The sequence below is a fragment of the Myotis lucifugus genome, unplaced genomic scaffold (assembly GCF_000147115.1).
Source record: "Myotis lucifugus unplaced genomic scaffold, Myoluc2.0 scaffold_60, whole genome shotgun sequence".
Taxonomy (NCBI): Eukaryota; Metazoa; Chordata; class Mammalia; order Chiroptera; family Vespertilionidae; genus Myotis; species Myotis lucifugus.
In genome coordinates, this window is record NW_005871108.1 from 323,596 (window position 1) to 348,303 (window position 24,708).

The following is a 24,708-nucleotide window of genomic DNA, read 5'->3' on the forward strand; positions in this document are numbered from 1 at the left end:
GCTGGGCACTGGGAGACAAGGAAGGGCATGTGAGAATGAGACCAGTGGGGAGGGTGGTAAAGGTTCTGCAGTCAGAAGCCTGGAGTTCGAATCCTGCTCCTGCTCTTTCTAGCTGAGAGGCTTTGGGCAATTCATGTCACCTTCCTGGGCCTCAGTTTCCCCATCTGTAAAGTGGGAATAATAATCATATCTATCACCAGGATCGCTGGGAGGATCGGGTGAGATCAACCAGGGAAAGCTCTTAGAATGGATCCTGGCACCCACTGGATGAGCACGCATGTTCAATAATGGCCACAATTATCAGCCACCCAGCAAACCTGAACATCTATCTCCCATGTGCTAATATTATCACTCGCAACTGCACCTTAAATTACCCATCAGGAATGGTAACCTTGGCTTCCTCTGTGCCTGGCACCCATGCTGCAGAGCCGGAGAGGAGCTGCCAAGGTAACTCTGGTTGGTGCATAACCACCACAGATCTCGGTTCCCGACGGCCATCAGCACCATGCCACCACCTGGGTCACCTTATGTAGGCCCTATCACAGCCTGGTCGGAATGATGTACCCAGTTTACAGGTGAGCAAACTGAGACCTGGGGAGGTTAAATCATTTGGTCAAAGACACACAGCTGGGAAGAACCAGTCTGTTGGGTTCTAAAGCTGTGGTCTGACCACACAGCTCCTCTGTCCCAAACTGCACGTTCACACTTCTCTCTAGGAAACCCAACCCTCGCAAGGGCTGGCACCTGGCACCAGGCTGCAAACGCCACCAGAGCTGGGTTGTGAGTGCCCTGCTCACTGCCCAGGGTCAAGCACATAGTAGGCGCTCAGCAAGTCTTTGCTGACTGAATTTTGTTCAGGTTTCCTTGCTCAGTTCTTTTTACTATCATTCTTTCCCAGGAAGGTTCTGGAAAGAACTCCAGAGGTAAAATGACTGGAGAGAAGGTCAGGGCACTGGGGGGCCGCACTGGGCCGGGGAGCAGGACACAACATGTTGGCCTACAAACATCATGTCTATTAGCAGCCCTGATTCTCTCCAACAGATTACATCTACAATGATGACAGCAGCCAGGGAAATGTCAAGGACAGCTGGCGCGCGCACGTTCCAGGTTCAGGGCAGGGCCTGTCTTGTTACAAGACACAGGGGAGCCCTTTGCCTCCAAGGGCTGACAGCATCAGCCCGGAAGGAGCAAGGCTGGGTTTCTTGGAAACAGGACAACTGCGCTGCCCGCGAAACCTCCTCAGCCATGATGAGGAGACGCTGCCAGCTGGAGGAATTAATGGCACAGGGTCTTTCCATCAGAAAGACAGGCTCTGGCAGCCGTGCTGCTCGGTGTGAGAGGCAGCAGGAGGAGCCAGGAGGGAACCGGGCAGGGTGCTCCTGTTGGAGGGGCTGGCCTGGGCAAAGGCCTGACTCCATTGACATGGAGCGCACTGTGAAGAGTGCCCCCTGGAGGTGTGCAGTGGGGGCACTGAGGCAAGGAGGTGAAGGCAGACATCCTGGCTGGAGTGGAGGGCGAGAACGTGCAGAGAACCAGGGGAAAGGGAGGAACGAATGTAAAGATCCTCCGCCCTCCACACCCTCCCTCCCGCCCTGGGAAAGGAGTCTTAATTTAGAAGTGAATCTGCCGCTCCGGCTGGTGCAAGAAAATCACACCATCGAGTTTCCCAGGAAGGGCACCTCACCAAGGACTGTACCTGGGTTATTTCTCTGGCGTTCTTCTCGGGCTCATGCAGCCTAAAAAGGAAAGAGACACACAGATAAAAATATCCTCCCTATCTCAAGCGCTCATGTAAATTGATAAGAATAACATTGAGGTTCACTTCCTAGGGGGTGGAGGACATGGATGAGTGGTTCACAAAAGAAACACAGCTGCTTATCAAGTGTTTGGACAGATGGTCTGTCTCATAAAAAAAAGGAATTTGAAGCAATTTTTAAAGCTACTCTATCAGTAAGGATCTCTGAAAATTATAACACTTGGTGCTGGGGAAGATATGGTGAAACTGGCATCTATATATATAAAAACCCAGTGACCAGAATGGTGGAACAACCAGTGGCTATCATGTGCACTGAGGCAGCCAACCAGCCTGATCCAGGCCCTGATTGGCCCCCAACACCCCAATCAGGGGCGGGCTGGCCAGCCAGCTCCAGCCAGCTGCCCGCCGCCCCTGTCCCCCGCCAGCCCAGCCCGATGGGCCCCCAGCCAGATCCCACCCATGCATGAATTTGTGCACCGGGCCTCTAGTTTTCATATATTGCTGGTGGGAGGGGCAAATTGAGGCAACGCTTTTGGGAAGCAGCTTAGTTAGGCAAACCAAGAGCTTGGAAGGTGTCATCATCTTTGGATTCATAACTGCATTTGGTGGCGGGGGGGCGGGATTCAAAATATCAAAAAAGCTGTCTGCACAGAGGCACTGGTGCAAGCAGGGTGGGGGAGGGACTCACATCTAACAGCTCTGCCAGGGGGGACTGCCTCAGGAAATTAGGATAGACTCGCTGATAAAGATTTAAAAGGGTTATGAAGAAGTTTCTGTTTTTAAATTATGAATGATTACATTAAAAGATAAGTGAAAAAACAAAATTCTCAGTGGAATGATCTTAATTATGAAAAATGTGTGGATAACACTGGGAGGAAACAGGAAAATGCTAACAGCAGTGGTCTTTGGGTGGCATTTTTTCCTCTTTTTAGTTTCTCATATTCTCCCACTGTTCCATATCGTACACATCTAGGTTTTATCATTAGAAAAGAAGAGGGCCCGGGCTGGTGTTCTCAGTGGTTAGCGCGCCCACAGGCTGGATTCTGGTCAAGGGCACACACCTTGGTTGCAGGTTCCTCACCCGGGCTGGGGCACGTGTGGGGGGCAGCCAAGCGATGTGGGTCTCTCACATCCATGTTTCTCTCCCTTTCCTCTTCCTCCTTCCCCCCTCCCTTCCACTCTCTAAAATCAATGGAAAAAATATCCTCCAGTGAGGATTAAAAAAAAAGAAGAAGAAGAAGAGGGAAGGATCAAGTGTCCTGGTTAATCAAAGAAGCCATTCATGCGCTTGATTCTGTAATTGGAGGCCATGGCCTGGCTCACTGCAGGGTCACAGTCAAGGTGGTGAGCAAGTCAGAGCCACTGGTTCTGCAGGAGCGGTATATATTCTCAGGCCACACTCTGGGGATTAGCCTGGATAATGTCAGAAGCGAGCAATGGGGCTTGGCCGCGGGGTTAGTCATGGATTTAGCGTGAGTGCTTGGCTCAGAAAGCAGTTCTGGGCATGATGGGCCCCACCTGGCCACAGAAACGACCCCCCAGGAGCAGGGACAGCGTCTGGTAAGGAGGGTCACGCAGCTCTATCCACATCCCACCTGCTTCCAACCCTCTGGGGCTCCCAAGGTCTCTGGTTCAAGTCCAACTCATCACCCTGCTCATAAGCCCCATGTGGTCTGGCCCCTACTGCCCCCACTCAGGACTCATGCATTCCCCTGTCCTCATTTCCCCACTATCCACCCACCAAATACTTCGAGAGGACTACTTGATACGACACACTTTAGGTGTCAATAGCAACGCCCTTGAATGACCTTCTTAGCCACTTTTTTATGGTTAACTCCTGCATCATTCAAGACTCAACTGAGGTGTCATGTCCTCGGGCTGGCTGGGCTGAGCCTGATGACAATTTCAAACCTCCTTATGTGTGTTCCCGTCTGGTGTATGTGTCTGTCTGTCTGCCTGCCTGCCGTGCGTCCTTACCGTACGGGTGCTAAAAAGTGACTGGAAATGAATGCCAGTCAGACTGCCCCAGGGCCTTTGCACAGTCCTCCTTGCCTCTTCATCTAGTTCACTCCTTCTCTTCCCTCAATCCCTGTTTCAAACAGTCCTTTCTCCGGGAAACTTGCACTGAATCCCCCAACACCTCTCTCGGAGCACTGGGTTCCTTTCTTTCGGAGCAGTACTTCAGACTGGAAGAGATTTTCCTTTGTGTGCGTGTGTCTGCCTCTTCTCTGGCCTCTCCTATCTCCGTGAGCGGTGCTGCCATTACTCAGCCCTGTGCTCGGGCTAAAGAGGTGGGAGCCATCCCGAATCTCCTCTCTCCTCCTTATAACCCATGTCTGAGCTGCATAAGCCTTGCTGACTCGGCCCCCAAAATACACATCAAACCCAAGCGCTCCATCACCTCCACCCTCCCAGCTCCCTAGATTCCCGTGGTGCCTCCTCCGTGTTCCTGCTTCCCTTCCCGACTCCCTGCCTACCATTCTCCACATGTAAAAATGCATACATGGTGTCGTATCATGTGTCTGCTCAAAACCCTCAGCCCTGCAGTGAGTATCCTGACAGGCGAGGCCCGAATGGCCTGCCCCCCATCTCCCATCTCTCTCCCCCTCGCTCACTCCACTCCAGCTGCCCTGGCCTTCTTCATATGCATGAACATCTCCAACTGCTCCCGCCTCGGGCTCTTGGCATTGGCTGTTCCTTCTGCCGGGCCCACTATTGTCCTAGATAACCCCATGGCTCGTGACTTCCCATCCTCCAGCTATCCTCTAAATGTCACCTCCTCAGAGAAGCCTTCCCTGATCACCCACCACACCCCACCTCCTACTTGGCTCTGAGCCCAGCTTTATTTTATTTAGTCAGCATCTGCATCCCAGCTTGTTTGATCACCTGCTTCCAAACCGTGGTCTCCATGTGAGCAGGGACTAGGCCCATCTGTTCCACCACTGGAGCCCTGACTCCCAGTAATGGGCTGGTGGTGGGGCATTAGCACGCGGTAAATATTTGAGGAATGAATGAATGAATGAATGAATGAATGAATCTATCACTCAATCAATCAACATCTGTCCCACTGGATCAAAAGTGCCATGGAACTGGGCCTTAGTGTCACTTTTGCTCCCCTTTGCAATCTCCCAGCTTAAGGCCTGGCACTGAGCTGGGCTCAATAAGATGAATAAATGAAAGAATCAGGGAAGCCCTATGTATTCCAAGAATAAACGCAGTGAATGTCTGACAAGTGAACAAATGGCCAACTGAATGAACCCCAGTGCCCAATTAAGAGAGCAGACACATTCTGCCGTCGGAGCTGGGGAAGATTACAGACAGTGTTCTGCCTGACGTTCCTCACCCAGGAAGGTGGATATCGCCAGTCCCTCCACCGGCTCTGCAGCCTGAGGGGCGCTTTGAGCTCAAAGCGGCGGCATCCCCCGCGGCACTCTCCCCGTGGTGCGCAGTGCTGCCCACGCCAACGTCCTCTGGAAAGCGTCTGATTCCAGCCAGCCCAGCGGAAGCGGCTGCTACATGGGAAACCACCATTACGGCTCGCTAGCTATTGCTTTGGTTTAGAGAGATGAAAGGGAGCAAGCGATCTCCCGGCTCCCTGGGTAGGCTCCTGATGGAAAAATAAAAAACAGGCAGAAAACGGCTGGCTTCTCTGGGGAAGAAGAAATAGGCAGCGAGAGCACTGGCGCAGACAAAGAGCGTCAGCTTCGGCGTGGAGACACGGGGAGGGAGTGGCGGCGCCAGCACTCACTGGCTGTGGGACTTGGGAAGGTCACAGGACCTCTCTGAGCCCCAGCTTCCTCGCCCACACATGGGACAATAATAACCTCCTAAACGGGGGTTCTCAAAGTCTGGCTCGGGAGCAGTAGCAGCAGCACCACCTGAGAACTTGTCAGAAACACACATTCTGCACTAGACACTCGGGGGGCGGGGCCAGAAGTCTGTGTTTTAACAAGCCCTCCAGAGGATCCGCCACACACCGGAGTCTGAGAACCACTGCTCCATTACATGGGATAACAGTAAATCATAGGGTTTTTTGTGATCATTAAAATCACCTCTGGGCTAATACCGGCAAAGGCATAGATCGGTTCCTGGAGCCCAGTGAGGGCTCAATACATGTGAGCTGCTGATGCGGTTGTCATTATTATTATTGGCATTGCCCTTTTCTCCCAGAACTTATTGTCTAATTGGGAAGACAAGACAAATACAAAATAATGACAACAATAAAAACAAAAAGAGAGATACTTTCCTACTTGGGGCCATGAAGCCACTGAGGGGAGGAGGGGGGTTAGGGATTCTGAGGAGGAGATGGAGATCGCTGCAGTGGGTTAGGGTGGCATTCATTCATTCATTCATTCACTTGTTCATTGAACAAATCTTTGCCGGGCACCTATTCCATTTGCCATGGCCAGCACTGAACATGAGGGAAGTGAACCTGCCCTCAGGAGGGATGGGTTACAATCTGGGGCCAAGTGCAGGGACAGCTTGAGCGCGTCAGGATGCCCTCGCTGAGCCCAGAGGAAGAGCAGGAGGTAACCGGGTGAAGGGAGGGGTGCCCATTCTAGCTTGAAGGGAGGGGTGCCCATTCTAGCTTCCATGTCGCACAACTCCAGGGGGTGCCATTCACAGAGCCCCCTCTGATGCCCCTGGAATTGTGGAGACCCTGGGTGGTGAGTGAGCAGGGGTGGGGAGCACATCTCAGAGAGAGTGCGGCCTGGCTGAGCCACAGAATGAAACACTGGGCGTGGCCAGAAGTGAAACTGTCCGTGTCAGCAGGGGCCGGACCATGAGGGACTCGAGGGCCTCTGGACTATCGACAACCATGAGAGCCACTAAAGGCTTTTAGGCAAAGGATGGAAGCCGAGTCTTGGCCTTGCAAAAGAGTATACTTGGTGTGCACACACACATAGCACCCCCACTGCCCCCAACCTTGGAATCGTCCTTGACTCTACATCCAATCCATCAGCAAGTCCTCTGAGCTGAACCTCCAAAAAGTATCCAGCATCTACCATTTCCCAACTCCTCCCACCACCATGGTCAAGGCAACCGTCATCTGCTTGGACCACCGCAGAAGTCGCCTCTCTGCCTCCACACTCCTCCCCCATGGCCGGGTCCCCACACGACACTCAGGGTGATACGTCTTAAACAAGTCAGATATCTCCCTCCTACGGCTCCTCATTCCACTGGGAGTAAAACCCCAGGTCCTAGCGGCCACAGCCCTAGACCACTGGCCTCCCCTCCAGACCCGGTTCCTGCTCTGTAATTCTGAAATCCACAAAGCTCTACAAAATCAAAATATTGGCAAAACCTGACCTAAACGTGAAGCTATTTATAGTTTTTATTTGCTGCTCTTAGTACAGACGTTCCTATATTTCCAAGCAGGTACAGTCACGTAGTAGATTGTGGCGTGCTGCTTCTGTTCTGCTGGGTGAACGTCAGGGCCTCCCTAGAGCTGGAAAGCCTGGATGAGTAACACATCTGCTGCATGGGCCTCAGCTAAGAGCCTGTGGGCCTGCATCTCCCTGAGCTCATCTCCTGCCCGTCCTCTCCTTCCTCTGCCCCAGCGCACAGGCCTCCTCTGGGCCTCCCGTCACCTCTCACCTCGGGCCTTCGCCACACCCGCCGTCTCACCCTGCACACACCCCTGCTTCATAGCTCCCTGGCTCAGAACCTGCTCACATCTTCAGGGGGCCCCTCCTCCTGCCTAAGAGAGACCTGCCTTAAATCCCCATCCCTTTGCTCTGTTTGATTTGTCACATGACATTACATATCATTTACCTCTATGCTTACTGCCGGCTTCTCTCACTGGTGTGTGAACCCCATTTGGGTCCGGACTGATTATTTTTTCATTATACACACACACACACACACACACACACACACATACATATATACATACACACACATATATGTGTACATATATGTGTATATATATATGTGTATATATATATATATATACTTTTCCCCCCATTGATTTTTAAAGAGTGGAAGGGAGGGAAGGAGGGAGAGAGGGAGGGAGGGAGAGAGAGAGAGAGGGAGAGAGAGGTAGAGAGAATGAGAGGCACCGATGTGAGAGAGACACATTGATTGGTTGCCTCCCACACACACCCCTTCGGGGCCAGGGATCGAACCTGCAACCCAGGTCCATGCCCTTGACTAGGAATTGAACCCGTGACCCTTCGGTGGTTAGAGCTTGGACCCTCTAACTACTGAATAACACTGGCCAGGGCAAGTCCGGACTGATCTTTGTTCACTGCTATATCCCCAGCACCCAGCACTGAGCCGGCACATAGTAGGGACTCAGTAAGAATCACTGAAAAGATGAATCAACAAACTAAGACACCATTTGTGACACAATGTCATCACCTTAGCCTCTGACCAGGGCGCGGGCTTTAGGATGGCGCATACGTTTTCTATCCTACTCACCTGGTGTCCCCAGGGCCACCCGTGCCAAAGTACTTAATAAATATTTAATGAACGAAGGAAAGAGCAAAGTATACAACTTGGATCTGGGTGCTGTGTTTGGACTGTGCTTCTGCCACAGTCCAAACAGGATTTCGTAAGAGTCTGGTTGTCTGTGGAAGTCCCCTCCGATGCCCTGGGGTCAATAATTAAAATGGGCCTGGCCTCAGGCACTTCCAAAGCAGAGACAGGAAGGTTGACTGGCAGAGCTGGGCGTCAGTGGGTGTGGATTCTGCTTTTCCGGTTTGGGGCTGTCAAACAGCTAAGTAACAATTGCAAAAGCATCGTAGCCCAGAGATGCACTTACCTTGTAGAAGAAGTGGAGCCCTTGGCTGCAAGAGAAAAGAAACAAAAGCCAGTTATTTAACCTAGAAACATACTTTGTTTTTTATTTTATTTTTTTTTGGGGGGGGGGGGAAGTGCGGGGGCAAACGTTTTCCTCCAGTGACACTGGGAGAAATTGTTGAAATCATATCCTCTGAACCATAGGAAAGCCCGTGCTCACCCCAGTGGGGGGCCCACTATCTCCCATTGGGGAAAGCCAGGAGCTGAGCCTTCTTGCTTTCTCACCTCTGGGAATTGCCAAAGGTCAGATCCCAAAGCAGCCTTCAGCCTGGAGGGGCCACCTGCCCTAGCCCTGGTCTGGACTCCACCACACTCCTCACCCAGACGCTGCATCAAGGCTCGGTCCCAGCCGTGGCCTTTCCCTGCTGGAGAAAAGATTCCAGCGGGGCTGTGAGCTGGGGAGCAGGTGTGAATCCCACTGCGGCCACCAGCTCGCTCGCTGTGTGGGCCTGGACGGGTCCTTTCTCTCTGAGTTTGGATCTCAGCTCTCTGACTCACAGGACTGGGCTGGACGTTCATTTATTTTCGTGTCACCTTTCCCAAAGAGGATCTTGGGAGAAAGAAAGAGTCCATCTGGTTCAGAGATTTTTAAACCTGTGATATGGGGCATCCCACAGAGAAGCCGCTGGGGTTCAGCCACCATTTGACTCGAATTTCACTGCAAAATTGTAATTAAAAAGCAACATGCACACTCAAATGTGCTCTGCACCTCATGTCAGCAGGCTGGAGGCTGCCACAATGCAGCCATTCTCGCTGCTGGGTTAATGCTTGGGGCCTGGGCAGGCAGTGGGTTTTCAGGTGAGCGGGTAGCAGTGGGAAGGCTGCAGCTCAGCATCTGACATCTGAATGGAGGCTGATGGGTTGCAAAGTACTAGGACATGAGATGTCCCAGGGAGTCGAATGACTGATCACCCCCATTTTACACCAAGGAGGGTGACTCCTTACGGTCACAGGAATGGTAACTGGTAGAATAGAAATGAAGACATCTCACTGTATTGAGGTAGAGGATGGGCGGATCCTTCCAGGGACCAATGAGGGAGAAGGGGCATCTCATTAGGGTGGAAGTGATGTGCAGGGTGGTCCCTAGAGTCCCACGGCCAAGGTTTGAATCCTGGCCCCACCACTTGCCGGTTGTGAGGCCCTGAGCAAGTTTGACAACTTAGCCGTGCCTCAGTTTCCTCATCTGTAAAATGGGTTTAATAATACCACTGCACAAGTCTGTGGTAAGAACAGTGCCTGACACATCAGAAGGGCTGTGCGAGTGCTAGTTGTCACTGTCATTGGAGCGTATGTCTGAGAGCTGGGCTCTGCATGTACAGACCCACCACCCAGGTCTGGGTGGCCCACACCCATGTCTACAGCTCTCCAAACTGCCACTCCTCCTCTGGAACACCGGTCTTGGATGCCTAAGCCCCCAGTAATGAGCTCAGGTGTGCCAGGAGTGACATGGTGCCCAGGGATGAGGCTCTAGATCAGCGGTTCTCAACCTGTGGGTCGCGACCCCTTGGGGGGTCGAACGACCCTTTCACAGGGGTCGCCTAAGACCATCAGAAAACACATATATAATTACATATTGTTTTTGTGATTAATCACTATGCTTTAATTATGTCCAATTTGTAACAATGAAAATACATCCTGCATATCAGATATTTACATTACGATTCATAACAGTAGCAAAATTACAGTTATGAAGTAGCAACGAAAATAATTTTATGGTTGGGGGTCACCACAACATGAGGAACTGTATTAAAGCGTCCCGGCATTAGGAAGGTTGAGAACCACTGCTCTAGACGAAGGGCTGGGATTTCCCTAACAGCCACTGTGAGCACTTCCCCCTAATGGGCTGGCTTGTGGCGTGTGGTGGGCAAGGAGTCCTTCCTGGTGGGGCTTCCCAGGAACTTTAGGGAAACCACTGGGTAGGTCACTTGCAGAAGCTCCTCCAGATTCCAGAGACATGGGCCTGACTAGCCCTCCTGGGCCGGGAGCTTGAGGCTCGGCCAGTACTCGGAGCTAAGCTTTCCGGCCAGCCCCGGAGGGAGGGGCAGCCTGGGGGCAGAGGTGAGGGTGCAGAAGAGGCGTGTGACTGACACGGCCTGCCCCCTCGAGCTGAGAGGCAGCTGAGGACAGCACTTTACGGGCTGTGGCACGTGATAGTTCGCCACCAGTACTTTTCAGGGGACTTAGGATAGACTCTGACAAGAAAATATCACAGTTCTAATTTCATCTATGGGGCCCGCATGTGTCAGGTTGACATATGAAATGTATTTCTATCACTTGTAGTCAAATAAATTGCAGAAACACTGGCTTAAACTTGTCTCCTTCGAGAGCAGAAAAGGCATTTTTTGAGGCCTGAGAATGTGTCAGAGCTGTTATTTCACATGAGCTTCTTTGGTTTCATAACTATCCTACAACATAGGCATTGCTATACCCATTTTGCAGGTGAGCAAACTGAGGCTCGTGGAGGCCAAACTGATGGTTTAGAACCTATAACAGCCCTGGTTTGTCTTGACTCCAAAGGCAGAGGCCTTGCCACAACAGGAGCTACACAACCACAAACACACACACACACACACACACACACACACACACACACACGACAATGTCCCCTCCTGCCACCGGGAGGGGCGTTTCCCAGGGAGGCGGCTCATGTTTAATGCTGACGACAGGAGGTAACATTTATTGAGCACTTGCTGTGTGCCAGGTACTCTCCTAACTTTTACATATACCACCCGCTTAACCCTGCCAACAGCCTTGGAGGTGGGTGCTGGTGTGATCCCTACCCTCTTCCAGCCTCCTGCCTGGGGGCTGGGCATGTAACTGGACAGGTAAGAGGAAAGCAAACGTTGGGCGGGGGTCCCTGGGAATATGACTTGCTCTCTGAGACCCTCGCCCCACCCTGTAGCTCCGTTTGCCACCTTGATAGAGGTGCCATGGGGAGGCACGGCCTGGAGCAGAGATGCCGTCTTGCAGCCACGAGGGGAAGGCCCCGGGAGGGACCCACCCAGACCCACCGGGTGAGGGTGTCGCGCCAGCGGTGGCACTGCTCCCTCTGGATTTCTATCTCATTCCTGGAAGTAACTGCACATCCTAATGGCTAAGCTATGTGGCGCCCAATGCCCTCCTGTGCCCGCCCCCCCGGTTGGAAAGGACAGCCTGGGGCACACTCCTGGGGAAGAAGCAGGGAATGCACCCACCTTTCTTCTGTCGGACTCGCAGGAAATAGAGGGCGGCGATCAGCAGGGCCACCAGCAGGGCACACACCACGCCCACCGCGATGAAGATGCCCTTCAACTTCCCAGGATCAGCTGGGGACAAGGCAGAACAGAGGCTTCAGGCGCCAGATGAGAACCAGAGAATCACCACCCACCGCTCTCCGCACCCCTGGACGGGCCCGTTAATGGAGAGCATCTGGCTGGGTCTTCTCGGGCGTTTCGAGCCTCGTGGGCACGTTCATGGTTCCGCACACACGTCCCCACATGGGTTAACTGCAGATAACACACAAACCATGCCGCGGTGCCAGGGGGAGACCGCGTGGTGCTGCAGCCGTGGTGGAAACCAGGCTGCAGGACGGGGCAGACCTATCACTCCCGGGGAACAGCCTGTTCTCCGCATCGGCCTGAACCGGTGGCCACCGAGACGGCACGGGCCCACTCAAACTCCGAATCTCAATGGGGCGGGGAGGAATGGCCCCTTGCAGGTGACCAGTGGGCTCTGCAGACCTCTCAGGGGCCGCCCAGGATTAGTGCCCGGGACCCAGGCAGAAGGGCTCTGAACCCAGACACTGAATGAAACAAGGACTTGGCTGGCCCTGGGGCACAGGGAGGGAACCTACACCGAGCACAGTGGGCCTCGGGAGCAGGCTGAGCTGTAGAAACGTGGGTTCAAATCCACACCCCTAGTTGTGTGACCTTGAGCCAGTCACCTGAACCTCCACACACTGGCTTCCTCTTGTGTTACTGAGGCCAAGAATAAGCTCTACCACGTTGGATGGCCCTGAGGATTAATCAGCAACTAACCAAACAACCAACTTGCTCACTCTTTCCTCCTGTCTACAGGCATTTCCTACTATGTGCTGGGCTGAGGGCCAGGTCCTGAAGCTGCGATGCCGGGGTTCCTAGCAGCTGAGACTCCGAGCTAGGGTCACAGCGCCTCTCCTTCGGCACTGCCAGGAGCAATCGGAGACCCCGAGAGAGGCACTGACGGGCCCAAGGTCACCCAGCAGGTCTGGGCCAGGGCCAGAGGTCGGCCACACATGCTGCTCCAAGTGCAGGCCTCGTCCGATGAGAAGCAGGCATCGGGGACACCAAAGGTCACCCTGACAGGGCCCGGCCTTCGTTGGAGCTCTCTGGCCCCTTGAAAGATGCACGAAGGGAAGAAACGGCCTTTATTCTAACCCACTCAAAGGCTCTGCTGTGGCCAAGGCACAGCCATGCTAACCATGGAACATTCCTTGCTGGCACCGAAGCGCCAACTAGGTGCTGCCATTGTGAAGAAAGAAGGGAGACGCACGCCAACACGTCGGAGGGGTGCTGGCCTGGCACCCTGCACCTGTGACTCTCCCAGGAGGTGGCGGCATTACCAGCGTCTTCATGAGCACGCACTCGGGCCTAGAAATGCTCCTTGGGAAATGGTCCCATAGAAACAGCTGCCCGTGTAGCACAATATGCACAAGGACATGTCCTGCAGCAGCGATTACACTGGACAGAAGCCACGCACACCTGGAAGCCCCGCCCTGCTCCCTGTGGGGCAGGCGTGCAATGGCAGCCGGGGGACCAGGCAGAGGTCAGAAAGGGCCAGGAGGAGGCAGGGGCCGACATGGCCGGTGAACGCATGACTGTGAGAAGAAAGCCAGAGGCAGGGCACTGTGAGGGCCTCCCGCCCTCCCTCGCTCTTTCTTTTCTTAATGTACATTGATGTCAAAAGATCTACAAAGTTTGTACCAAACAATTACCAGTGGTGACTGTGGAGCGTGGGGTTTGGGGAGGGGCGCTCACTTCAAAATGCTACTTTCTATCTATAGACTTCTAGATTATCCTATAATAAGCATGAATTACTACTTATAACAGTAAAGATAAAATTTAGTCAGAGCCGGTCAGTTAAAGTGGGGGCCTCACCAGAGGATTCATCTGGGTCCTTCTGGTGAGCCAGGGCCTCCACGGTGATGGTTTTGGTGACGGCCGGCTGCCCATCGTGCTCCACCTGGCAGGTGAGCATCGCATCCTCCCTGTGGGCAGACAGATTCACGAGGAGCCAGCTCCACCCGCTGAAGGTCCCATCCTTGTTCTCTACGAGGTTCGGGGCCGTTTCTGTTCGGGACGTGTTCCCGTTCTCCAGCCAGGTCAGCTGTAGGCGCTGGGGGTAGAAGTTCTTCACCAGGCAGGTGACGTTCTTCTGTTTCTCTGACACAGTCTGCTGGGTAACATCCAAGGTGGGCGGAACTGAAACAGCACAGGGCACAGCACTGACCTCATGGGACACAGACCACCCAGGGTGGCTCCAACCTGAGCTCCCCCACCACAGTAAGGGGAACTCAAAGGGCAGGTGCTCAGACACCGATGGTGCTCTTTCATATGAATGAAATCACTAAGAACAGGAGCCTGCACACAGTAGGTGCTCAGGGACTCACAGCTCCTGTGAGAGTAATATGACTAAAGTAAACAAGCATAGGCTGGCATGCAGTTGAAATATAACTAGAAAAATAAATGAAATCGCCAAGCACATAGGAGCTTGGCTTCTAGTAGGTGCTCAGTTATTGGAGTTGCTATTGGTAAAGTACCAAGTACTGTGTTGGGTGTTCACCTGACAGCTGCTATTAAACAGTGGTGAGTGACAGGCACATCCAGGTGCCTGGTGAAGGGAAGGATTGTCAGAAATTAGATTCCAGGCAATTCCAGGCCTGGAGCAAAGAGCATGGGGAGGAGCAGGCTGGGAGGACAGGGGCCAGGTGTGGCTTGGGCTGGGTGTGAGGGGCATCTACCTCGGATGGCCTCAGACACGTTGGCAGTCCCACGAAGAGGAGGGTCCCCCTTTAGGGTGTCGTGGGCCACCTGGCAGATGACCTGGGAGCGAACATCCCCCGGGGCCAGCAGCACCCTGGCTGTGCTGGAGACGTTGTAGGAAGGGCTGTCTCCCTCTGGGTCCACGGTGGTCTGGGAGGCTGGGAGCTCATTCCCATCCTTGAACCATTTCAGGACGATGTTTCTCGGGGAGAAGCCGTGGGAGTTGCAGGTGAAGCTCACTGTCTGCCCAGACGGCGACCTGCCCGTGGGGCCCGATACCACAGGGCGAGAGGGTTTGGCTTTAAAAGGAACATAATGAACAACGAACATGACTGTGAATATCACCACTAACCATAAGCATTCGGCACTGTCAAAACCTTCTCATATACCGTTTTTTATCCTTCTTTTAATTCCGGGGGTGTCATCATCCCCATCTTACTTGGGAGGACACTCGGTCCCCTGAGTGAGGGGCAGGGCCAACAAGCAACTCCAGGCCTGAGTTTGAAGTCACCTTCTTTCCTCTCCGGGTGATGTCCCACTAGCTGGCCCAGGGGCATTACTGAGCAGTCTCACCCTTCATACTAACTCCCCTAGCTGGCCTCTCCTGGAAACCTTGTCCCAGATGTGAACGCAGAGGAAGCAGTGAGCCCAGGGAGCAGCCCAGTTCCCATCTGTGAAATGGGGCAGCAGGCATTTCTCCTTCCCGGGCCGCAGTGCGGGCTAAATCAGGCAATGGAAGCCTTTTTGCTTTGAGCAAAACAGATGCTTCACAAAAATAAAAAAACAGAGATCCATTTTGAACTGAAAGTGTATCCAGAGCTCTCCCTTCCGGTGTTCATGAGCTACTCCACAGTTCTCATTCGTTCCACAAATACTCCAGCGGGGTCTGTCTCATCTGGGCCAGTCCCTGAGTTTGAAAGGGAGAAGACAATGGGATGCTTTTTTCTGAATTTGGGTTCTTCTCTTGGGTCAGTTTTGGGTTTGAACACACAGACCACTGAGTGCTGAGAAAGCCAAAGGTGGTTTATGTCCTAATCTTTATTAAAGTAGAAGAGGCACAGACACGGGCCTAGGAGCAGGCGGGACTCCTGTGTCCTGAAAGCATCCACACACAGGGGATCAAACGCGAGAGCGGTTTCTCCCTGTAGAAGGGGCCTGCAGGGTGTCTCCACATTGTGAGTTCTTACCCAGCACCTTCGCGAACAGTGGGCAGACCGCAAACATTAACAAGAACTTGCATCTGTAAATATCTAACTTGCTTCCTGAAACTCATCGAACATTTGAGGACATAGATAAGGGAATGTCACTTGAATCATCAAGTGGTAAAAACACCAGCAGCCTGGACGCCCCTGGAGATGCTGGGATCAGTTACCGTTTATTGAGAAAACCTGGCATCCTGATGCTGGGCTGGTCCCTCTGTGCCCTCAGCCCTGAAGGCAGGCCCTGGGTGGTCTCACTTAGGGGATGAGGCTGAGAGAGGGACCCGCTGGTCCAGGGCACACAGGGAGGAAAGACAGGGCTCATCTCACCACTCACAGGACCGATTACTTTTAGCATCTCGGTTCTTTATCCTTGAGCCTCAGGGTCTGGCTCTGTACAGAGTGGCTGAGAACACCACCCTGGTAAGGGGAGTGAGGATGTATGTCACAGAGCCTGGCATACAGGGGCGGGCAAAGCAGAGTTTATTCTTATATTCTTATTTATTAATTATTGTATTATTTTCCATACAAACAACTGCAAACTGACTTTTGCCCACCCTTGTACAGTAGGTGCTTAATAAATGACACCTACCATTGTTATCATAAGACCTGGCCTTGCTAGTTCTGAAACTACCTATTTGTTCTTTTTTTAAAAATATATTTTTTTTAAATTGATTTCAGAGAGGAATGGAGAGAGAGAGAGAGAGAGAGAGAGAGAGAGAGAGAGAGAAACATCAATGATGAGACAGAATCATTGATCGGCTGCCTCCTGCACACCCCCCACAGGGGATTGAGCCAGCAACCCGGGGTTGGAACCGTGACTTCCTGGTTCACAGGTCCATGCTCAATCACTGAGCCACCCTGCCTGCCCGGGCACTATTTGTTCTTTAGGCAGTAAGATTGCAAAACAAAAGCATAGCAGAAGCACCAAGAAAAGTCTCAAATCCTGCTCCCCGCAGCTGCCGTGCAGAACTCAGATGAAAAAAGCAGAGAAACCACCAAATTATGGTTCTCTCCCTCTTTTTTTAATGATCCCCTCAGGAAACAAGTTCGGCAAAATGACTTTCAAAACACACACGAGATCACAGGCGTTTCCCTACAGGTTAGCTCTTGACAGAAGCAGGAAGCATTCTGCAAAAAGGGAGGACAGGTTTTGTCAGTGACGTTTTGGTGTGTTGGGGCAGGAAGGGCTCTGGGGCTGAGCAGGGGTATCTGTGGGGATTCCGACCCTGTTTAGACACACAGGTGTTTAGAGATGGGAGGGTGTCCCAGCAATGGAGCTCGGATCTGAACAGGGTGCTGGGCTGCCCCTCCGCGGGGTGGAGAGGGCAGAGTGTCACTCTCAGCCAGGCCTGTGCCGTAAGAGGTGTCCCTGCCACTCCAATTGGGCTCATTTTCTTGGGACTCAGATGAGCTGTCATGGGCACATGCTACTCTGAAGCACCTGTACCCCTAAAGCTGTTGTTCTCTCAGCCCCAGCAGCAGCGGGGACACCTTTGCCAGTGGTGGTGGGGCGGGGGGGGGGGAGATGCAAGGTTTCCTGTGGCCTCAGAGAACATCTAGCTCAGGCTGTCTGCCTGACTCTACATTAGCACCCTCTGGGAGTTAACAATTCAGCTGCCAGGCCCACGTCTGAGGAATTAAATCAGACTTCCTAGGGTGGAGCCAGGGATTAGGGACCACAGTTTCCCAGGTGATTCCAATGAGCAGCCAAAGCTGAAAGGCACTGAATCCCACCTTTAAGTCCATTTATACCGAGGCCTGGAGAGGACAGTGACCTGTCCAAGGTCCCATGGCTTTGGCGATCATAGCTCACATCAGACATGTGCACAGCTGTCTCACGATGTTCACTGAACATTTACTACGTGCCGGGCCCTGCTCTGAGCACCTCACATGTATTCACTCAGGCCCCATAGCTGCTCTGTGAGGTCAGTGCTGCCACTGACAGATGAGGAAACTGAGGCACAGTGTGGGGAGTGATGGGTCAGAGGTCACAGAGCTGGGAAGTGGCAGAGCTGGGATGTGAGCTCATGCAGGGAGCCAGCCCATGCTCTCACCTGCTGGGCACTGACCCGAAATAACACCCCGAGCCACTCTACGACTTTTTAGACATCCTCTCCTACCTTCACAGACCCCTGAGCGGGAGCTGTGATGGTCACCACTTCAAAGATCGGGAAACTCAGGACTCCTGGGAAACTGAGACTTGCCCGAGAGCACCCAGCTGTGGGGTGACACCACTGCCCACTGAGGGTCTGTCCTCTCAGCTGTATCCTCACACCTTCCTGAAAAGGGTGGTGAGACCATCCACTGTCTACAGGCATGACATCTCCAGGCCTCGGCTTCCCTGATCTGCAGACGGGGTGAAATCAGACCACGAATCAGAGCAGGACTGTAAGCACCCACCTCCGCACCTGACTCTTAGTTGTTGTTCACAGAACTGAGGGCAACTTTATTGACTGTGTCACACATGAGGGACAAGGAATCCCCCCTGTACTCACCACTCACGCTGAGCTGAGTGCCTGCTCCAGACTTGAACTCCATGTCATTATCACCTCCTCTCCGGAACTTCACACAGTAGTAGGTCCCTGTGTCTGCTGGGGTGATGTTACTGATGCGGATGGAAAAGTCCATGTTGTCTCTCCTTGTGGCGTCTGCAACACTTGTTACTCGGGGCGAGTGGCCTCCTTTCAAACTGTAGATTAACTCCCGGCCTGGCCCTGTCCCTCTGAACCAGTGGATGGGCCCCACGGGGGTCAGGGAGGTCACAGTGCAGCTCAGAGTGGCCGTCTCTCCGGCTGCGACGGACACTGACTTCTGAGGCTGAATCACCTGCAGCTCCTCACCTGCCCCTCCTGGAGGGAAGCACAGAGCAGTTATTTATTCACCATCTGGGAGCCTGTGGGTTCGGTCAGTATTTATCAACAACAGCTTTCATGGATCGAGTGCACACCCTGAGTGGGCCTTGAGCCCAGCACATTGCATGTGTCATACATGTAACCCTCACAACTAAACTGTAATAAGGGAGCTTATAACAAATGAGGAAACTGAGGCACAGAGAGGAAGTTAAGTGATGTGGCAGAGAGTGGGTTTGAGACCTGAGCCCTTCCTGGAAGTGTCATGTCTGAGATGGACTCTGAATTCAAATCTGAATTTACCAAGAAGAAAGAGCCACAGTGTTCCTATCAGAGGGAACAGCATGGGCCAAGGCTCAGAGGTGGCAGCATGGTGTGTGTGGGGGGTTCTCTGGGAGTTTAGACCCTGTTTGGGGCCTGGCCCAGGAAGCAAGCCCCCAGCAGGAAGCCAGACTCAGCAGCTGGGGCTGGAGCAGGCTGTGAGGCAGTGAAGCCAGAGGACTTGGGTTTGGCTCAGGTCTTACGACTGTGACCCTGGCCATCACTTGGGCCACCGAGAAGTTCCAACAGGGACTCTTGTGAGTGGGCCTGACACTGCGCGCATGTGAGCGCTGCCCTTAGTGGGGCAGGTCTCTGTACTGTCCTCTGAGCCTCAGTGTCCTCATCTGTCAGTTATATGGTCCCGTTTCCATAGACCAACCAACAGGCCTGGGCCAGGACAGAGCCAAAAGGAAGCATCTGGGCCCTGGCTGGTTTGGCTCAGTGGACAGAGTGCCGGCCAGCAGATTGAAGGGTCCCAGATTCAATTCTGGTCAAGGGCACATGCCCAGGCTCAATCCTCAGTAGGGGTGTGCAATAAGCAGCCGATCAATGATTCTCTCTCATCATTGATGTTTCTAATTCTCTCTCCTTCTCCATTAAAAAAAAAAAAAAAGGAAGCATCTGGTCTTTGAAGCCACCTGACCTGGTCTGAAACCTGGCTCACCTTTTATTTACACGTAACCTAGCGTATCCATTGGTTTTGAGCCTCAGTTTCCATCTATAAGATGAAGACACCCCCAGCCCTCTCTTTAAGTTACTTAGCACCAAGCTGGGCACAGGGGAAGCTGCTGTCATTGTGTAAGGAACAGGCGAGGGAGGTATGTTACTGGCGCTGATGGTCCTGCAGACCAGGGTGCTGGGGACCCACAGAAGGGGGGCATGGTCGGGCTTCAAGGGCTCTAGGTTTGGCAGCTGGAAGGAGTCCTAGAGGTCGGGAGTGGGAGGGGCCTGAGCCCCACATTGGAGAGAACTGGGGCACATGAGACAAATGTGGGGGAGGAGTTGGGGGAGGGGAGGCCACAGCCAGGAGGATGAACAGGCAGGTGGAGATGCTGTGAGAAGGGCCACAGGTGCTCAGAGCAAGTCGCAGCCAGGACCCCGATTCCAAAGAAGGTGGGGTGGGGAGAAAGGACAGATCACAAAGACCATGGACACACACACACACACACACACACACACACACACACATTAAGTTGACACTGCAGAGACACAGAGATAGGCAGAGGGAGATAGAGTGAGAGAGTGAGTGAGACAGAGTAGGGGGGCGGTTTGAGGGTGGCAGCTGCTATAGCTGCAGGCCATCTGGTCTCTGCCCGGTGCTCCCCTCACCCACAATGGGACCCTGTCCTGCCCTGACCTAGGCCACCACTGCCTTGTACATCAGACAGGGTTTGGGCTGATGCCCCGAGCAGCCCGCTCTGCCTCTGGTCGGGCAGGAGGGAGACTATGTGCATTTGCCCATGAGCCAGTGGCCCGGCACCACCCCACAGGCAGGAGCAGGGTGTCCGAGGGAAGGGAGCCCAGGGACTCCCTCTGCCCTCACTGCGGGCAGCCCAGGGCTTCAGGACAGGCCTCTCGACCCTCCACTGCCTGTTGTCCCAGCCCTGATTCCCATGGTAGGTGAGCCAGGACTCAGATCGGCAGCCTGAGGGCAGCCGGACCCTCACGGATATAGGGAAGAACCCCGGGTCCACAGAGGACGGGGCTGGGGTGTTGCTGGGGGCCAGTGTGTGAGAGGCACACAGGGGAGGCAGGCAGAGACCCCGAGACCCCGGAGGCAGCACCAGCAGCTGCTAACAGCATCCAGCCGGTACATCCCAGTGGCTCTGCCTTCCAGCACAGAGACTGGGGAACTGGAAATGCCGCCGGGGGCCGCACAGGCTGGACCAGCAGGCCTGGGAACTGGGGCCCCCCTAGCCAGCTGGGCCCCGCCCTCCCTGGGCCCCCACTCCACCTTAATGAAGTGGAGGAACACCCCCCCTCCTGATAACTAGGAGGACCTGACACAGTCGGACGTGGGTGCTTGCTGCACGGATGCTGCTTAAACTTGAGTTTGAGTCCCATTATGATCAGATGTATTATTTCTATTACTGATTTTCTCTGGCTTGTCACGTCCCCCCAAGCAAGACGTAGGATCCACAAGGGTCTCTTCCCACCCCCTGTCTACAACCGTGTCTGACACACACCAGGCCCCCAATAAACACATGTCGAGGGCACGCGTGAACGAAGGGGGAGGGTGTTTCCTTGCTCCCAGGAAAACCCCTCTCCGAGCCTCTTTCCTTATCTGTTAATGGAGCTGCTATAGGCCTATCCCGGCGACAGGCAAGCCTGGAGCCTGGGACTGTGCCTGGCCCACAGAAGATGCCTGTGATCCATGGCAGTTATTATTATCTTCATCAATAACACCACGCGGGGCTGTGAGTCAGCGGCTGTGAGGGGAGCGGTGTGAGCAGGGGAGGCTGCAGAACCAGGCGTGCGCGTGTCGGAGCAGGTCTATTCTTGTGGTGCCGTCGGAGGCCCGCAATCACACCAGGGCAGGCGACAATAAAATCTGGAGCTGCGTAGGGCTGCCCTCCCCACCCCCTTTTAAGTTCTCTACCAACTGCAGCCAGATTTCGGCGGCTTAATTAATTAGCTAGTGTTTAGAAAGCGTTTGAAGAATTTTAAAAGTGCGACGTAAGTGCCAAATATTATTTTAATCTGTGTATGTGTGTGTGTTTTCCAGCAGCGAGTTTTTTTCCTGCTTGCTTGCTTTTCTTTTTCTCTGCAGGTTCTGTTCTGGGAACCGGGCTTGTTAAAACCCACTCCTGCGGTTCTGGGTCCGGGGTCATCATCCTGGCATCCCGGACAAAACCCTCTCCTGCCCTCCCCTGCCCTCCTGGCAGGGAGAGAGGCTGTCCAGGGGCCCGAGCCGCTCGTGTGGGCGGAGGGCAGCTGGGCGGGCATTCTCACACGCTGCTGGTGGGAGTGGAAACTGGAGCCTCCTTTTGGGAAAGCAGTTTGGCAGAATGTACCAAAGGGGTGGGAGCTGTTTGAGGTGGGGTTCCTGCATAACGGTCTTGAAAAAGTTGGGGAAAACCCCAAACGGTCAATGAAAGGGGGTGGTTCGGGGAACTGTGGCCTATCCCCTAGATCTGTGGTTCTCAACCTGTGGGTCGCGAACCCCTTTGGCGGTCGCACGACCCTTTCACAGGGGTCGCCTAAGACCATCCTGCATATCAGATATTTACATTACGATTCATAACAGTAGCAACATTACAGTTATGAAGTAGCAACGAAAATAATTTTATGGTTGGGTCACAACATGAGGAACTGTATTTAAAGGCCCAGAAGGTTGAGAACCACTGCCCTAGATGGAATTGCAGGTAGCCATAAAAAGCGACCATCCTGAGGCCTGTGGTCATCTGGAAATTTCTGCATGGCATAACTTGAAATGATGTTGTGATTATGCAAATAAAACCTGTTCATTGCAAAGCATTTAGAGAAAACAAAAAAGTATAAAAACAAAATAATGATCGCAGAATACCATCAAGGACAACTGAGATCAACATTTTGATATAGTTAAAATACGAGTGAATAAAAACAATGTAAAATCAGACTCAGATAAATACGGTTTCTAGGATGTGCAAACCTTTTGATTCATGTATTCAGTTCTGACCAAAATGAAAAATTGGAACTACCCTAATGTCCAAGAAAAGGAGACTGGCTGGTCCCATGATGTTGAACCCCCCACATGATGACCGAGTCTACAGCCACGAAAATGATGGTGTAGAATTTCAATTATCAACACAGAGATATATTAGAAATCCACAGGGAGTTACTGAGTGACATGTTCAGCGTGATCCCAAACTTCTAGTTTTGGAAAAAATGAAGTATGATATTAAAGATTAGCAGTGATTAATTGTGAGCAGTAGACTTACAAGGGATTTTGTTTTTATGTGTTCTGTTTGCATTACTTGTGCAATAAAAAAGAAGGGAAAAGCTATGCTCTCAGTATGCTCCTGACTTCGTAAAACAAAATAAATCTGTATATAAATAAACAGCTGCAAGGTGGTATACAAAGCTATAAAACACTTCTCTCGTTGGATCATGAATCTAAAGCCGATGGGTTTCTCTTTTCTTTTCCTTCTATTTGGGGGATTTTTTAGATTTTCTAAACTGGATGAATATTAAAGAATATTTACAGTACCCCACTTAATAATGAGAAGAATCTATGTGTGTAATATGTAGGTTACATACATGTTTGTTGTTTGACTAAACCTCCCTCCCAAGAAGTCTGCCTGTTTTGTTCACTACTCCTGATACAGTGCAAGGCACAGAGTAGATGCTCATTAAACAGTTGCAGACTGACTGGCCGATCGAATGTCTAGGGAAAAAGGTCTAGAATGATAAACACCGTAATGTTGAGGTGTGTTATGACTGGGAAATAGGACCGGGGTGGCACATTTTCTTTTTACTCTATGATAAACAATATATTTAAGCCTCTTTTTTTTTTTTTTCAGTGAACATTTACTGTTCTGGGAACAAAACTAAAGGAATGAGATAAAACGTGTGAGCAAGTTTTCTAATGGAAGAAGTCAGCACAGTGGGTGGTGCCTGCCCTGTGTGCTTGTTGCAAGAGGAACTGTGTCCACAGGATGCGGGAGCCCACAGCGCCGCGGCGGTCAGGGATGAATTACTAGAATCTACTGTGCGCCAGGCCCTGGGCGAGGGGCTGTGGACAGCTCTGTCCTTGGCCTCCTGGAGCCTGCTCACGAGCAGAGAAGATAGACTTTAAAGAAATAAACCAAGTGATTACATTTGGAATGAACCACAACCTCTTAGACAAGTGACTCCTGCCGCCATCTCCAACCCCATCCCGTGACCTGCTGCTCCCACCGCCCCGTCTCCTCCACAAACAGGCCGAGAGGGTGAGAGATGGAGCCAGATGGGGGCTGAGGACAGACCAGCAGGCCTGGGTATGTTTTTTTTTTCTGTGTTCATGCCTGGCTTTTGAGACTAAGAAACAATGAAAACGATATTCATTAGGAGTGAAAAAATAAGCATGGGTGCTCTTCTGATGGAAAAACAAATCAACTGAGAACCGAACCTTGCTGGAAAGAAACGGCCCCTGTGATCCCTGGATGTGATTCCTGCACCGAGGCACAGAGAACAAGGCTGAAGCACACGTTTGCCCAGAGCCAGCCTTTCCCAGGCCACTGCTCACTGCCTCGAGCGGGAGGGGCCTCCGGACTGGATGGAGGCCACCCACCAGGTTTGCGCAAACTTGAGAAGCCCTGGGCCTGAGGCTGTGGCCGGAGCTCCGGCTGTGCCTGAGGCTCAGCACCCCAAAATGGTTCAAATGACACCCACCAGCCCCCCGCTCAGCCTCACAGCGGGGAAGCGTGGCACCCCTTCCCTGGCTACAGTCATGATCATTAAGGCAGGGGAGGGGGGCTGCTGGTTTATCAGCCCACGAGCACAGCAGTGCCTCCTCGGCGCCCCCACAGCGTCTTCTGGGTTATGATCCGATGGTGGTGAGTGTGCAGTGCAGGAGTGTGGCTGAGTAAGCACATGGGAGGGAAGGGAGCAGATGTGGGCGTGTACACACATGTGCCTGAGGATGCCAAAGTGCAAGCACTCACACATGTATGCATGGGGGGCGTGTACACAGGTGAGCGTGTGCAGAGATGATGCATGTGTGCGGGAATGTGTGACAGAACAGCTCGGAGTGTCTGAATGGGGGCCAGCCACAGGGGCACGAGGGGTGTGAACTGTGTGCACAAGTATCTGAATCC

General features: G+C 52.8%; 1 protein-coding gene across 2 annotated transcripts in view; it reads right to left on the reverse strand.

The window, feature by feature from the left end:
* SIRPA (signal regulatory protein alpha) overlaps positions 1-24,708 on the reverse strand; it is a 40,134-nt gene that overhangs the window by 3,236 nt on the left and 12,190 nt on the right. Inside the window, exons 2-8 of one of the 2 annotated variants that reach the window (XM_023754321.1) lie at positions 18,257-18,610; positions 16,351-16,401; positions 14,538-14,858; positions 13,675-13,998; positions 11,755-11,865; positions 8,523-8,547; positions 1,697-1,736 (exon numbers count right to left, since the gene is read on the reverse strand). In XM_023754321.1, the coding sequence (XP_023610089.1) occupies positions 1,697-1,736; positions 8,523-8,547; positions 11,755-11,865; positions 13,675-13,998; positions 14,538-14,858; positions 16,351-16,401; positions 18,257-18,610 (1,226 nt within the window). The remainder of the gene's footprint in view (positions 1-1,696; positions 1,737-8,522; positions 8,548-11,754; positions 11,866-13,674; positions 13,999-14,537; positions 14,859-16,350; positions 16,402-18,256; positions 18,611-24,708) is intronic. The other variant, XM_006089358.3, reaches the window with a different exon arrangement.